We start from the raw sequence: 15,764 nt of genomic DNA, 5'->3' as shown, positions 1-15,764 counted from the left end.
TTGGTTTACACTGTCAAAGAGGTGGGATGGTGCTCTATACAAAATGAGTAGTACAACATAGGAAAGGAAAAGGAACGAACAGGAAAAAAGGAAAAGTTCAGAAGGGAGCAGTGCAGTAGGTCCTTCCTTCACGGCCCCCAAGCAGAAAACGAACACAAAGTGCACCACCAGAATCACTCCCCTCCACCCCCACAAGAAAAAAAAGCCATCTCGCAGCCAGTATCAGGGCTGGGGAAAGGACTCGGTCACCTTTCCCAGCTGCTTCAGAGTCTATCCCAGGTACTGTATGGGCAGCAGTTCCCTCACTGCTATTGCTTCAAAATGTTCGAGGCCACCCACCAAAAACAGACTAAACTAAACCTTAGGACCTTCCCATGTCTTCCCTCACTCCTGGAGAACTACAGCCCACTAATTCATTTGCTTAGAAAACAAATAGACCAAAGCAGACAATCTCTCCAAGCTCCATCCTGCAGAGCCCACATTACGAATGTTAGCCACAAAGTCTGCATCTTGCTTCTTTTATGTCCATCCCCTTTACACTGAAAGAAGAAAACCACTGATCAGACCTGAATTGTTGCATCCCACCAGTGGAATAAAGGCTCACCTTGCACCTAGAGCGCTTTCTGAAGCATCAAGTGAGTATTCTCCAGCATTACAAAGCAGCAGCATGAAGGTTAAGAGATGTACCTAGGGAAAAGGAGCAAGCAATAGTATCTAGCATTGCAAATAAGGAAACGTGTAACCTGGCCTTCTTTGTGGAGGTAATGTTAGCACTCAGTCTCTTAAGAAAGGGAAGGTAGAGAGCCCCAAGGACAACAGGAACATTCAGCTGCAAAGTACTTTATGACCAAGAGACAGCTTCAAGCTGAATGCCTTTCAGGCACACGTACCATCTCCCCAAGCTTGACCCAGGAATATGAGTGTGTATTTGCCGAAAGACAGAATGCTTATGTGTAAAGGTGGCTGGAGGATCCAAGTGCAGAGAAGGAATTTGCTCTGAAAGCTTGTCAGAGATCAGCAACAAAATCCACCTGCTCTGTAGGAAAGAAAACAAATGTAAGAGGGACAAGGTCAGTTGTTTCCAGCTATGCTGCAATAAACTGGCTGGGTGAGGGACCATTTACTTCTTTCTCCCCATCTAATCCTCCAGCAAGTGCTCTTCTCAGTAAGAAGGAATGGAGACTAAGGTGCACCAGCTTCCAATACCACATACAGTTCTGAGAAGAATGACACCTTACAGGGTTTTAAGGAACTAAGGCAAAAACTTCCTGTTAGCTTGATACCCAGGACACCCTCAGAGCCCACTGGGGACTACATTTAAACACACTCACCACTACGGAGTTTAAGCCAATTGTGTCAAGTAAGTCACAGCTGCAGTAAAAGCAAAAGTAAATGCTCAGCATCCAGAGAAAGGCTTTGATTCAGCTGTTTTCTGCAAGACTGTCTGGATCATGATGCTTCTATCTGAGGCAGTGTTAGCCCAACCAAGACACTGCAACAACTCACAGTTTCAAAGAAGTCGCACATTCTTGCTAGTTTTTAATAACTCTATAATGGTGCCAGTTTCAATGGAATAACAATACTCTTTGGCTCAACCCAGGGTTCTCAACAAAGCAGCAAAAAGGCCTTCCAAGAGGAGCTAAACTTATTCCATTGGACATACCAATGAATAAAGTCAGTCCTACAATATATTATCTATTTACTGTGGTTAAAACCAAAGCAGACACAACAACCTTTAGTGACCTCTTGCTATGGATTCAAGGGCAAAATAAATCTTTCATTTTCCTTAAACACACTGTACACCATTCCCGCAATACTGCCACCAATGACTGGAAATTAGCATTAATACTTTTGGAAACAAAGGCTGCCAGAGCACAAAACGATCACCATACGGCTCTGCAACAGAAACAGAGCAGAAACAGATGTGCCATTTGTTACTTTGGAGAAAGCTTTGCAGCTGGGAGCTGGGTACCTTCCACTTACCAGCACACTAATGAATGAAGACTTAAGGTCTGTCTTTTTCTCCCTGAAGGGTGAACACCTGAACGGTTTTGTCACTGTGCTTTATATCCTATACATCACCTCCATGAAAATTCATGGAACTCTACTACCTCAACAACAGTTGACACTAGGGAGCATAACTGGATACAGCTTAGAAGAGTACTGAACCTAACATCTTTTAATTCAAATACCCAAATAATTGGCTTTCTTTCAAAAAACAGTTTAGTTCCACTCTCAGTCTGCACCTTAATAAACAGATTTCTCTACAAGGGGAGCAAGCAGCCAACTACAAGGATGAATTAAGGAACAAAGTGGGAGAAGGTCTCTTTAAACCGCATGGTCTTTATTTCAGTGCCAATGTTACAGATACAACACAAATATCCCAGTCAGAAGTAAATCAAATGGAATCCGGGGAATCTACAACAGGCTCTGGAAATTAAACTGGGGAGAAAGTCTGGAATAACTGAGAACAACTCTGCAGTTGTCGATGAGTCTTCGATGAGTCTCCCAGCAGGCAACAGAGCTTACGCTCAAAGACTGATCTACAAAATTGAATGTGTCCTTTCTTACCATAAGCCACAACTAATGGGTCAAAAGGCTTTGAAATTAACCGTGGTAGAAAACCAGCTGCTCCTTACATCGCTACATCTCTTATACATCACCATACTTTCTGGGGAAGCTACAGAAGACTGAATCTGTATGGCTGCAGCCACTGATGGAAAGAAAGAAAATTCAAGTGTAAAGTCTTCATTTCCAAGAACAGCACCAATGCAATTTTATCAGCCTCACTGGCACCTCTTTCCTGCACTGTCCCGGGTTTGTAGATGAAGTCCCATGGCCTGTCTTGCTCTTGGTACATTTCACATAACTAAGAGATGTGTGTATACAGTAACGCACTGAACAGGCCAAAAAAGCCTCCAGCTCCATTACACACAGGGGATACAGTAAGAAAGAGGCAAGGCGACCTAAAATCCCCCAAGTTCCCATTCTGAGCCCCAGCTGAAAGTGCCTGAAGATAATCCAGCCAGTAATGTATGAAAACACACCTTGACCATCCCAGGGGAAAGGAAAAAAAAAAAAAAAAAAGACAGCAGAAAGAAGGGGCAGTTGTTCACTTGCTGCAGAGAAAGGAAGTTTCCCTGCAAGAAATTCCAGACTTCTCTTCCAACCAGGCTGTTTTTCTTTGGGGGTAAAGAGGCAGGGAAGGGAGGGAATGTTGCTTCTGGCTGTGAATGCATGTGTGAGGGAGTGCAGAATAGCCTCCACAAGCCACCAGCCTCATCAGCGGAGGAGAGGAGATTAGTCTTAACAGATATGCTTCAAAGTCAGCAATCACTTCAGGAAAATTCCTCCTCATCAGCAGGTCTCATCTGTTCCCCATGCCCATGGTGCAGTTTAGGGGACTGCCAAGGATCACAACCTTCTTCCCAGAGTTCTTTTGATTGGGTGGGGTGAGAATAAGAATGGTGCCAGAGCCTCACTGCCAAGACTGAGGGGGGAAGTTGTTGACTTCTGCTAGATCCTGCATTGCTGAGCCCTTGTGATTATATGTCAACTTGATCCGCATACGTAGTTGTTGCTACAAGAGAAAAGGAAACAAACAAACACACACAAATTCAGGTCTTCAACAAAGGTCAGCAGATTTCCCCAAGTCCAGCTCCCTGTCCCACATCTCCTGAAAAAATAAACCACAAATCCTTCCTCACCACAAAAGCTTGCAGGAAGTATGTGTAGAGTAAGCTACGACACCGCAGATAAGTGCTTAATCTGGCAGGATGCTGCTTTCCCACTGTAGTTCTCTGTGGTTCTCTCAGTTGAGTAAAAACTTTCTCAGAAAAACTAAAGCACTGATTCTACTCATCTCTCTCTCTGCACTGGCCCTGCTCTCATTAACACCAAGGTCCTTAAATATAAGAGTAACTGTCTTGCAGTCCCAATTAACCATGGAAGAAAGCAGGAGACAGATCTGACTTTGCTACACTGCACTTAGGCTTACATGGAGAAAGATATTATTTCCTATGCTGCTGACTCAGAAGAAACGGTCTGGAAAATTGCATAGCTCAGAAGCACTGGATGAAATAGCCCAAGAAAGACTAGAGATATCATCTCTAAGAATATAGTGGCTAAATGACAGAACAGCTCAGAGACTGCTTTACACACTGTTGCTTGGCCGCCACCCAGATACTAGGAGGATCTTAGTATTTGCCAGAGCACAGCATGTTCCAGGTTTTCTGTTCCCTTCAGTGCCCCCCAAAAAGTCTATATGAGAATATGTAAAAAGAATAACAAAAGAGATGAAAGGAGAACATAAACAGCTCCAATCAGCCTCTAGCTAAAGAAGTTATATTTGGTACTGTTCTGGTTAACTGGCCATTGTGTAGAGTGCACTGGTCACTGTAAGAGTATAACTTTGTTCACCTACTCTGAAGAGTTAAATTCTAAGATCTTTCAGTCTGATCACTACAACTCTCCCCATCTTCACCATTAGTTTCAGCCCAACAACAGCATAATGACAATCCACAACCATGTGAACAGCTTTTTCAACACTGAAAAGACAAAGAGCTACCTCCTAAACAATAAAGTTGAGGCGTTTCATTCAGAATATTTGAAGTAACTTAAATTATCTCACGCACAGGACTCTTGTGAAGCTGCACTTGCAGTCAACAGCAAGCTAAAGGACAGTAAGCATTACACACATGGAAGAGGTATAAAACAGTGGGTAACAGCAGAGGGCAGCAAAGAACTAGCTTGCACCACTATTCTCAAGGATTCACAGGAGACTGAAGTCCCAACAGGAATGCATATTTCAGCTTATACAGCCCATACGAGAAGGATACATTCCGACTTCTGGCACATTTCAGGAAAGCTTCTAAACCCCTCAATGTTTATACAATAATTTTAATATCTTCTCCAGAATCCACGTGGAAATTCATACCAGATTTATATAAGAAAGAATAATAACCCACGTGCCTTACTAGAGCCAGAGAGGAGTATACTGTATAGAGACAAGGGGAGGTCATGGGAACTGCACACTAGAAGACTGCTATTTCAGTGAAATCTTTGGCTAAGATTTAAGAATTTCATTTCTCAAACTTGCACATCAGTCTGTTTAATCAACTTTCAAGAAGTGTCCCCTGCAGACAGCAAGAAGGAACTTTCAACATACTGAAGTCTGAAAAGCAAGCATCTTACCATTTCACTTCTACACCACAAACACCAGGTTCTGCTCCTCTAGAGAGATCATCTAGAAACTTGTTTAACTATACTGATGCATCAAATATCCACAAATTAGAGGCAGCAAAGCACGGAGTCTGTTCTAAAAGTACAACCAAACAGAAAGCAAAAATCTTTGCCTTGATCCTCCTGCCTTTTATGAGGTTTTCTTACACAGTATTTTCCTAGCCCTAAGCAAAAACATTCTCACTACCACACATAATTCCCTACCACTAAAAGCACAACTTCCAGGCACTGTCTTTTTAACTCTTCTCAGAATCACTCACCTTTTGTGGATTCAGGACTTTAATGACCTGCGTAATGGTCCCCGAGTTAAATGCAGGGATGACACTGCTGCTAGGAGACAGAAGCTGCAGTTGGAATGTCTGAAGAACAAAATAAAAACAAGTTGACGCTTAATCAAATATGAATATAAGCTAATTGATTTGTTTGCACTAAGACCAGGAAGAAATTAAGTCCTGACAATACACATACAGGTACAAGGAAGTCAAGTAACCAGTTCTTTGATTCCTTATCTGCAAAGGACAAAATGTTTTGTTGCCCACCATCTTTTTACACAAAGATCCAGATGGCACAGATATAAGGGGATGAGGGCTTACTGTGGTCTATCAAAATTAGCAGTGATGCACTGTTTCAATTTTGACTCTCAGGTGGAACAGCTAACGCTGCTCAGCACATCTTTAACTTCAGGAGCACTGTTCTCTCCCTCATTTCTTCCTGTGGCAGGTGCGAAACTTTCAAACTAAATGTAGAGCATTAATAATATCCAGGAGTGAAACTCTGGAAAGGGAATATGCTTTCCCAAATTTCGACATTTCAATCAAATCCTGCTTGAACATCCTGCTCTACTACAAACTACGTAGTACCTATCTCCCATATTTTGTGCTCCAGCTAATTTTCAAGAGGAGACAACTAACTGCTTTAAGGAGAATATTTTATCACTATGAAGGAACTCACTTCAAGTTTTATATGCAGCTAATACTTCCAAAGCATTTTCTTTTTCCCATGTATTTATAGCTACAAAGAGTACAGCATATTTCTTAGAAACTAAGAACGTAGGGAGAGCTTTGTCTTGTTTGGTTGTTTGTTGTTTTTTTTTGACTCAACATTTTCCTGGGCATGGTTTAGCAATTTTTCTAGAAAATGGTGATTTTCAAATAAGCTTTTATCAAAGCAGATCAGAGAATTGCCCATTCCACTTGTAACCTTTACTTTTTGTTTTGAAAGGTGATGACTAAACTAAGCACAACAAGAACCTATTAACAGCTCACCCATGCTGCATGTATCTGTCTACATTAAAGTACTTGGAGCTGGCCCTCTACTTGTCATTGTAGTTGCCCTAAATGGTTCTACCTTTGGTACTGCAGCTTGGAAAACAAAATCTGTCATATCCAGCTCTGTGCTGTTGGAGGCCTGTATTGTGATTACAGTGACACTGGGGTTGGTATTTGATCTCTCAAAGCTGAAGTCAATCTTCAGCCCATTCTTGTTGTATGCAGTAATTGAAGGGATTCCTGTAGAAAACAGAAAAAGTAGCAGACTTGAGAATCTAGACATCATTCTCAGCATCACAGAACTCATATCCTTTACCCCAGAACACAAATTCTTCTGTAGATCAAACAACCTCCCCTCCTGCTCCAATGTGTGTCACACTTCACAATGAAATTTCCTTTCCGTTACTACCCCTTGTTTCCTCTTCTGCTGTGGCACCTTCAGCTAAGGTTTCAGATGTCCCTAACCTGCAGCAATATCATTGAAGAGAGGCTGTGATGACAGTCCATCAAGCAGGAATGGAGGCTGTGATATCTGGGGTGCAGGGGCAGATACTGGGGAACCTACAAGAAATGTTGGATAATTATTAGATTTTGCTGTCACAAAATGAAGGGTAATTACTCCACCAACTCAGCTGCTCAAATATCAATACATACTATTTCTATATGTAAAGCACTACAAATAGTTCTTTTATGTTGTCATTTGTCCCTCCTCAGCTTTTATTCAACAAGGACTGGCTTCTCTTGAGCAAGCAGGCATTCAAATGCAGTAATTTCTTGAATCTTATTCTCTCTGGAAAGGCTCATACAGCAATCCCAGGCTGGAATGCGAAAATACAGAAGACCCACTGTCTAAACATTAAGTGCCAATCTCTGACGTCATCCCCTGACACCCACCTGTATGTTCTTGTCAGGGTCTGTATTAACAATCATGAAAACAGAGACTTAATAGTGATGAACAAGCCAGCCCTTGAATCTTTAATGCTCATCCTGACCCACCCCAGGAATGAGGTTACATAGACTTTCAAGAGGTGAAGCCTACTCACCTGTTAGGTTGAGGTCTCCAAGTAGGTCAAGGAGCTCCCCACCAGCAGATGCTGGCTTGCTTGTAGGTGCAGTGGGGATTACAGGTGTTATATCATTCCCCCCCAACAAGTCCAACAAATCATTTGCCTAATGAGAAAATAAAAGTTACATATTCATATTTCTGCTGATTTCCCTTACAAATGGAATGAATTCCACTTGCCCTCAAATTAAAGACAAGAGCTGCTGACTGATTAGAGTGTTTGTTAGGTTGGCTATGTTTCCAAGGGATCAAATTTCCACCTTCTTGGAACCACAGTGGCAAGAGAAGGATGGAGTCTGAAGACACAAACAGGTTGGGGGATATATGAATTTACCCCATCATGCTCTTGCATTCCCAACAATAACCTCTTCCATACATCTGTTCTTTGCACTAGAACCATCAGAGCAGAAACGTGACACAGTTGATCATCAGGCCACAACTTACAAAGAGGCAGTGAGAGGAAGGGAGTCTGCCTCAGCTTACTGTTGAAAAGTCAGTGGTTAGCACTCTGAGCTGACAGGCAGTGGAAACTTATGTTAGATCAGTTTCCATTACCTGGCTACCAGGCTGCAATCCAGAGTGTGGAGGTTTGGATTCCTGTACCGGTGTTTCTGTCTCTCCATTGGTCTGTACAATCTCAGTAGGGCCATTGGTGGTGACTTTCTCCATTACCGGCATTCTCTCAAGCAGGGCTGGCCTGAAAGAAGCTGACATAGTTATACTGTGCCATCTTCTTGGATCCCAATCCAAGCATATAATCATTCAAGGGAAGATATACACAGCGCAACCTGCCTCTTCCATTCAGCTCCACTGCAGGGGAACTGTAAGACTACATAACAGCTTCAGGTGGTCAAAAACAATCCCCGACATATGGTGCCAGTGTATGTACATTAAATGTCAGCTGACAGTGTAACAATACCCTTTTTCTCTTCCAGCACTAAACAGTTTTCACAGTGGGGCTAGGACAACAAAGCAGACTAAATAACTGAACAATTGTGGATTAACTGCATTCAATGGATATCTGACTGCTCTGCTCCATACTCAGTTGAGTCAGAAGGTCAGCTGATTGGCTGAAACAGGTAACAAAGTTGGAACAACAAACCACCATGCTCTCCTAAGTAAAATTTAAGTTTCCAAAAAGTGTAAGTTTGGTCCTCAAGAGTACCCTCCTGAAAGGATACAGAAACTGGAGGTGAAGAGGTGCAGGATGCAGAATCCTGACATCAATACAACAAAACAAGTGATACAGGAAAAACTGATCTATTATACAAGAAAGGCCATTACCCTCATGGATCAAGCCTCAAAGCACTGCATGTAATGTGAGCAAGTTACACTGTCAACATCTTTTGGACTGAATGAGATTTCCAGTGCCAGTAATCCCAACAGTGGGCCAAGTTTTTGGACACCATGACCAGAAGAATTACCTCAATCTCAGAACACAGCTTAAGAAAAAAAAAAGTCAGTAGATCTCTGCACATTTATTCCAAAGGTTTTTTTAAGATCAGCTTGAATCTAACAACTGGTAAGGTTAGCATGGCAAAAGCTACCTGCAGACACTTGCTCAGCTAGCAAATTTAAGATTCAACACCTAAATCACAGAATTGCTCATGTTGGAAAAGACCTTAAAAATCATGAAGTCCAGCCAGAAAGTGAAACTACAGTTAACTTCAAACTCAAAATGGGAAAAGTGTTTTGGAAGGGCAAGCCTGTGATCTCAGAACACCTATCACAGGATATACGAAGTTCTATTAAGTGTTTTAAGATCAGGGAGCGATTGCAGTTCCTCTGTAATTTTACCAGAATATCCAGATTAATCTCTCGGTAATGTACTATGTTGAAGACCAGTGTAGATTATCAGTCTTTTAGAACACTACAACTCATCAGCACTTACCTCATGTGATCATATTTCTTGAATAGTGCATTATATTCCACTGCCCTCTGTTGTAGCTCCACATCAATGCTGCTGCCGTAAATGGAAACTACCTTCTTAATGCGACTGCAGGGAAAGTGAAAGGACAAACAGCAAAACACTATGGAATTAGCAGCAAAGAGCAAGAAATTAGCACGTCATCCAGAAGACACTAAGTGAGCTACATTCAAGAGGTGCACCATGTAACTGACTTGAAGTGGTCGTCACTTCTGCTTTCCTTGATTATCTGTGCAATATCACTTTTTCAGCTGCTCCTGTTTCTTCCCAACAGTCAGCAGGTGATCAATATATCACCATAACGTATACCACACCAAAGCTCAATGACCCACAGTCAAGCCATAATACAAAATAAGGCTATTTTTCTTCCCAGAAAAACAAAAATGGAAGGAGTCCACTAAAAGCAAAGATTTTCCTTTTCATTAATAAGCTTTCAAGCAAGGACATCATGACATAAACTGCCCACACAGCAGAGGACACCCACAAACAAAACACTGTGAATTGGTGGAATTTTTTCAGCTTGCAAGCAAAGGAGAACTGTAAAAGCCAATAAGACTACTCTTAATCATGAAAACAGAACATGTCCAATGAACAGTTCTACTGAAGCCAACCAATGCCAGAATATATGCTACAACGTCCTACGCAGAATAACATCAAAGAGAACTCACTTGACAGTGCAGGTGAACCTTGTGGAAAGCTTCATGATGGCAGTGAGAGCGTAGCCTCGTGTAACAGATGCAGACATATTAGATATCAGAACACTTTCTAAAATATCAAGAACTTCGTCCTCTGTTACCTGAAAAGGTACAGGAAGTTTAGACTTAAACAGAGATAAGCTCTGCAGCAAGCCTTCCATAGTATACTGTAAAAGCTTCTCTTGCTTAATGAGCATTTCCTACCTCCTCAGTAACTTTGTGAATGTGCAGCATGTATGCAGCATATGAAACGGATACATACCGACAGATGTCTTTCAATATTTTACTTTACAATAAAGCTCCTGTTCCACATATTGAAAAAAATACTGTTATCATCAAAACACAGAGATTAAACCCCAGTTGACACTGTGCAAGCTAGGCTGTGTAGCTCACTCCTCAAAGACAAAGCTGGGTATGTTTATATAGTCTGTGCCAGTAGCACGGAAAAGAGTTCCCATTCCTGGGCCCACCACTACTAACTAACCATAGACATCACTACTAACTGTTGCAAGCAATCTCCTCACATAGCCATCAAACAGCTCTAGCCTCAGCCAAGTACACACTTGCTCCTTTTCAGGTTATACCTGTATAGGCTCCTCTTCTTCACACTGACCAGACACCAGAAGATCTCCATACTCTCCTATGCACCAGGAGGCCACTTGCACCAGTGGCTGCTGTTAGAAGAGTTAAAAAAAAAATAACAAAAACAAGTACATCACCAAACAGTTGAAAGTCAAGAGATTTTCAGGCATTTTGATTGTTACCTTGAAAAAAAAAAAAAAAAAAAAATCAGACACCTCAGAGATAAATGCATTCCTGTGCAAAAAACCCTAAACTACCACTGTTTTCCAGAGCCAGCTTACTCTTGCTTCCAACCAAGCAAATCCTCTACAGCAGAAGTAACAGAGTTCTTTGGTTTGATCAAGAGTTCCTTAAGAGAAAATCAGAAGAACAAGTCCGGAAAGAATAAACGTTTTCACTGCAATCTGTCCACTGGAACTAGACACCATAATGCTGACTTATCTTGATATGCTTAGCAAATATATTTATTGCGGTGCAGTAAGGAAACCAAAACCGCTTGTATTAGGTACTACCTGAGAATAATCACCAAGGATGGCTTTGTAGAGTCTCTGCACAGTGTAGGCATGCATCTCCACACTATTAGTTATCAGCTGGATCAGGTTGGGAACAGCATCATCACGAACATAACTTCCTGCCTGTAACAACATTAATGTATTCAAGGAAAGAAGTTGTTAGGTTACATTACACAACTTCTCGGTAACACGTAGCAGCTGCTGACATCCTTCACAAAGCCACATGATTCATACACGTTTACAAAACAAACAAACAAACAACAAAAAAACAACCACCACGTTATCATCCTCAAGTACTCCATGGCTGATTTTGCTTTGTTGAAGTACAAAACAGTACACTCTCCCAGGGCACTCAGCTATACCCAGAGTAAACTGAGTAAACTCAGCTTGGATTAACTTTAATAAACTGTTTTAATGCTTTCCTTGCAAGTCACTTCAAGGCTGCATTCACTCCCTCCTCAAAGGGCTATATATTGGAATGACAGAAAGCACGAGTTATCCTGACTTTGAAGTCACTGCAGTAGAAAAACTCTGCTACACAGTCTACTTGCGTATTAGCTGCCTTAAGTCATTATATAAGAACACTTCAGTTTTGCACTGATATACTTTACAGCTGCCCCCTAATCAGTGATAAATAACTACCTATAGAATTCAAGAATTTTTACAAAGTCACATATAAGAGAGGCAATTTTACTTACTGTTGTTAAGACTCTCATGATTGTGTCTATGTGCCAGCGTTTGGAAGGAGCGTATCTGACAAAAATAAGAATTAAAGAACTATGAGCCTTAATGCCAGCAAAAAACAAAACAAATTCAGCAGAACCTTCTCCCCATTTTATCACCTCCTGGCCCACCTTTTCCTAGAATAAAAAAAACTTAATTCTTTTACCTTTTGTTACTAACACTGACATTGAAACGTTGAATGAACATACAAGCACAGCCATAGCTCACACATACTTAAAAATCAGGCTATTGATTACAATGGCTCAACTTTAATCAGATCATCTCACTTGCACATGTAATCAGGGAGAACACGAGTGGGCACATGGAACAGGCGAGGGGTGAAAAGCCAAGATGTCAACACAAAATCTGTTCCAAAGAACAGCATAAATCAATAAACTAGACTGTCTTAATGATGTGAGGACTGCCTACAAGGGAACATTAGTGTGCCCTGATGCACTGGCATGTCCTGTCCTTCAGCAGGCATAAAACCAATGAACCCCCAAATCAACCCATTCTCCCTTAAGTGTTGAGTAGACAAGGCAAAAACGCTCACGATTTTGATAACTGGAAAAAAAAATTAATGGCAAATTCCATACTTTTCTGCTGCAAGGAATATTCCAGATGCACAGTCTGCCTTGAACTCTGGCTCACACGAATCTAGGAAATACAGCAACTCCTTCATCATTCCACGAACATTGTTCCCATTAACAAGAGCAAAACTCAGTTCCATTGCGCGCCTAGGGTAATGGACAGAAAACAAAGTATATTCTCTTGGTGAAGTAAAGTAAGTCCAGTTACTCACATGCACTTACCTTTTGGTTAAAAGAGCAATGTTATTATGGATGGCTCTTCCCAGAGGATTAAATGCAACAGCATTTTCTTGTTAGGACAAGAAACAGCCACCCCAGAAAACCATAAACTGGAGTACAGCTGCAGGAATCACCCAAGAGATCCTAAGGCTAAAAATATCTTTCAACAACCAAAGTCCATCTGTGTTAAGGTCCAAGTATTCATAGTTACACATTGGTCATGTCTGACACAACTGCAAGAAAGCTATACCAGCTACAAGATTTCTTCAGTTTCAGAAATCTTTAAATCCATTTTGTTCTCCAACCATTGGAGACTCAAACACATCAGAGTTGATAAGGTTGTCTTGGCAGATAAACTACATAAGGTTTCCAGAACTTGGGATTATTGAGGTGCTCTTTTCAGAAGTCATTCCTTCCCTGTCAAAAGTTGACATCACAACTGGACATAGCCCTGGCTATCTGACATTACTTTTTCTATATAAACAAAGATCAGAGGCCAGTCTTTGGCCCTTCTACTTGACACTTCAGTAGTTGATCGTAGCACAACTCTCCCATCTGTTCCACATTTCCTGAATGAAGACTACTGTCTTCAAATACATTTCTGGGAAACCATATCAATTTGCTATGCTAAGGTGCATTAAAGCAGCCTCACTAAACAACTCTGACTATTCTTTACAATTGAGTACTTGGTGTAACCCAGAACACAAACTCGTCAAGTATAGAAAGGATGGAACAGCTTTATCAGGAACATCATTCTCTGTCCATCACTGAGATAGGCTAATAAAATAAGATCCCTCAAGAGCATCAAAAACTTCCACCCATATATTGCTCACATTCAATCACATTACGGGCCTCAATTTTGTTAAAAAGTTCCTAATAATGCAATTTGATCATATTAAGCTGACAGATAAACTTAAACTAAATGGCAAAGCTACTCTGAAGTACACTACACAGACCAAAGTTGCATTGCAACGTTTAAGATGACAAGGACATGCCATGCTTCAAAAGTCAACCAAAACCAGTTATGTTTTTCCTCTCAAGTTCCAGACCTCAAAACTTGCTGTCTGGGGACTCCAAAATCCAGTCAATATATTGCTTCAATGAGAACAGTGCATTGTCAGCAGCACGAGTGTCAGCACAGCAACATCAAGCTCTGCCGATGGATCACTCAAAGGCTTCATCCTCCAACAGCACTCAGACATGAAGCTCTGTTGTTTGTAGCATGTTTTCCTTAACAGGCATCAACGAAATGCACTAAATTCAATCTATAATCATTAATTGAAGATTTTAACATTGCTTCAGGACAATATGACCCTACTTATTTGCTTGGAAAAGTAACACCAAGATGTCCAAATAGCTTTGATTAGGACTCTAATTTATGAAGGCTGACTCTTCTAAGCACACCAACTCATCTCTGGATGACTCACTGTGGAAACATTCAGGCAAACAGAAAAAATTATCCCCCCACCAATCCAAGAGGTGGAAAATGTAAAAGCAGCTTCTCAAAGAAAGCAGCTGCATGTTTTAATTATCTTTATAACCTTACATGAAGTAGAAATCAAATGATGCATTAATACTAGTCTCATTTTCAGCTCTCCAGTTCTCCTGTCATTTTCCCATATGTCCTGCTCACTCTTCAGAGACTGCCCCTTTCACTGATATCTAAGTTACCTTTTAATGGAGACATCCAGATCTTTCAGGCAGTCCACAATTGTGCTTCTATGTCTCTGTACTGCATTATGGTCTGTCTGCACAGTTTTCAACAGTGATGTCAAAGCCACATATCTGAGATAAGAATACATCATAAGAAAATAGTTAATGGTAAGCATTCGATTTCTACGTACAAATATACCTACCCACACTTCAAAACAATACTTCAAAGAACACTCTCCTGGAAAGTCCTACTTAGTATAATCTTTGTGTCATTGCTTCTTAGACATCTTAAGCTGAGCATAGATGGAGCACACTTCATACAACTTACCTAATATTTTTGTCATTGTTCAATAGGAAACGGCCTAGGATGTTAATAGCTAAGACCTGCAGAAAAAGTTACAAAAGATCAGTGACAAAGAAATCCCCCATCACTGCTTAAACATGACTTAAAAGGCAACATTACTACTGTGCTTCTTGGCCAAAAGCATAACAAAGAACTCTGGGGCCTGACTAAGCAAAGGGAAAACTAAGACAAACTTTGTATGGGCTCTCTCCTTTACTCAATGAGAAACAGTCCTCAGGAAGGTTTTGCTGAACCCCCTCCCCCACCTTTTCCCTTGTTTTCTTCTTCCTTTTTTTTTTTTCTTACCCCCCTTGTAACACTATAATGCAATGGAAAGTACAGCACTAATAACATAGTGGCAAAGCCTCTGGCTACAACAAATGAAGACAAGCCCAAATGCAACAGTCAGAAACAGAAACAAAGAGAGAAAAAACTGTTTACCCTTGGAAGGCATCTGGTAGACAAGAATCTTCAGCGAGATACCCTCACATTCACTGCCAGCCCTTAAATGAGGTCTGGGTAGGGAGGATCCTGGCTCCAGCCCTTTTGGTCACTCATATACACTGCATGCACCTGAGCTCCCCTTAGTTGGCCCTGCCTTCCCACCAGGTGCTCAATCACTGCTTCAGGCCAGGACACAGTATTTCTGCTACACCACTAAAGTACAACTTCCAAAGAGGCTACAGACTTCACTAGAATGAACCACAGAGCTTTTTTGCCTCATGTGTCTTCTATAGAAATTGTTCTAACACAAAAAAGCCACAGCAAGGACAACTTACTCTCAGTCCACTCTCAGATTTTATGTCCATAATAGTCAACACAGTTTCATAGAGAATGGCATTTCCCACATTTTTACTTGTTTCTGTATTAGTAGCAACCTAGAGGAAAGAAACAAAATAAGTGACTCCATTTTTTCCAAAGTGGATCCCCTCTGTGCTGTTCTGCAGA

At 41.2% G+C, this 15,764-nt stretch overlaps 1 protein-coding gene and 1 non-coding gene across 5 annotated transcripts in view; both read right to left on the bottom strand.

Moving 5' to 3' along the window:
- Window positions 1-2,318: 2,318 nt before the first annotated feature.
- The window catches only part of AP1G1 (adaptor related protein complex 1 subunit gamma 1), a 29,830-nt gene continuing 16,384 nt past the window's right edge, over window positions 2,319-15,764 (bottom strand). For 3 of the 4 annotated variants that reach the window (XM_015874255.2, XM_015874251.2, XM_015874252.1), the window contains 15 exons: window positions 15,596-15,694; window positions 14,802-14,857; window positions 14,492-14,605; window positions 12,608-12,748; window positions 11,987-12,041; window positions 11,289-11,411; window positions 10,779-10,868; window positions 10,168-10,295; window positions 9,464-9,568; window positions 8,128-8,269; window positions 7,553-7,679; window positions 6,975-7,070; window positions 6,589-6,749; window positions 5,502-5,600; window positions 2,319-3,580 (listed from right to left, as the gene is read on the bottom strand). In XM_015874255.2, the coding sequence (XP_015729741.1) occupies window positions 3,479-3,580; window positions 5,502-5,600; window positions 6,589-6,749; window positions 6,975-7,070; window positions 7,553-7,679; window positions 8,128-8,269; window positions 9,464-9,568; window positions 10,168-10,295; window positions 10,779-10,868; window positions 11,289-11,411; window positions 11,987-12,041; window positions 12,608-12,748; window positions 14,492-14,605; window positions 14,802-14,857; window positions 15,596-15,694 (1,638 nt within the window). In that variant the 3' untranslated portion in view covers window positions 2,319-3,478. The remainder of the gene's footprint in view (window positions 3,581-5,501; window positions 5,601-6,588; window positions 6,750-6,974; window positions 7,071-7,552; window positions 7,680-8,127; window positions 8,270-9,463; window positions 9,569-10,167; window positions 10,296-10,778; window positions 10,869-11,288; window positions 11,412-11,986; window positions 12,042-12,607; window positions 12,749-14,491; window positions 14,606-14,801; window positions 14,858-15,595; window positions 15,695-15,764) is intronic. The other variant, XM_015874254.2, reaches the window with a different exon arrangement.
- On the bottom strand, window positions 13,929-14,015 carry LOC116653992. The gene has a single exon (XR_004308728.1). It is a non-coding gene; the product is annotated as a small nucleolar RNA SNORD71 (small nucleolar RNA).

This window comes from Coturnix japonica, chromosome 11 (assembly GCF_001577835.2).
Source record: "Coturnix japonica isolate 7356 chromosome 11, Coturnix japonica 2.1, whole genome shotgun sequence".
Taxonomy (NCBI): Eukaryota; Metazoa; Chordata; class Aves; order Galliformes; family Phasianidae; genus Coturnix; species Coturnix japonica.
This window is presented reverse-complemented; position numbering and strand designations above follow the sequence as displayed.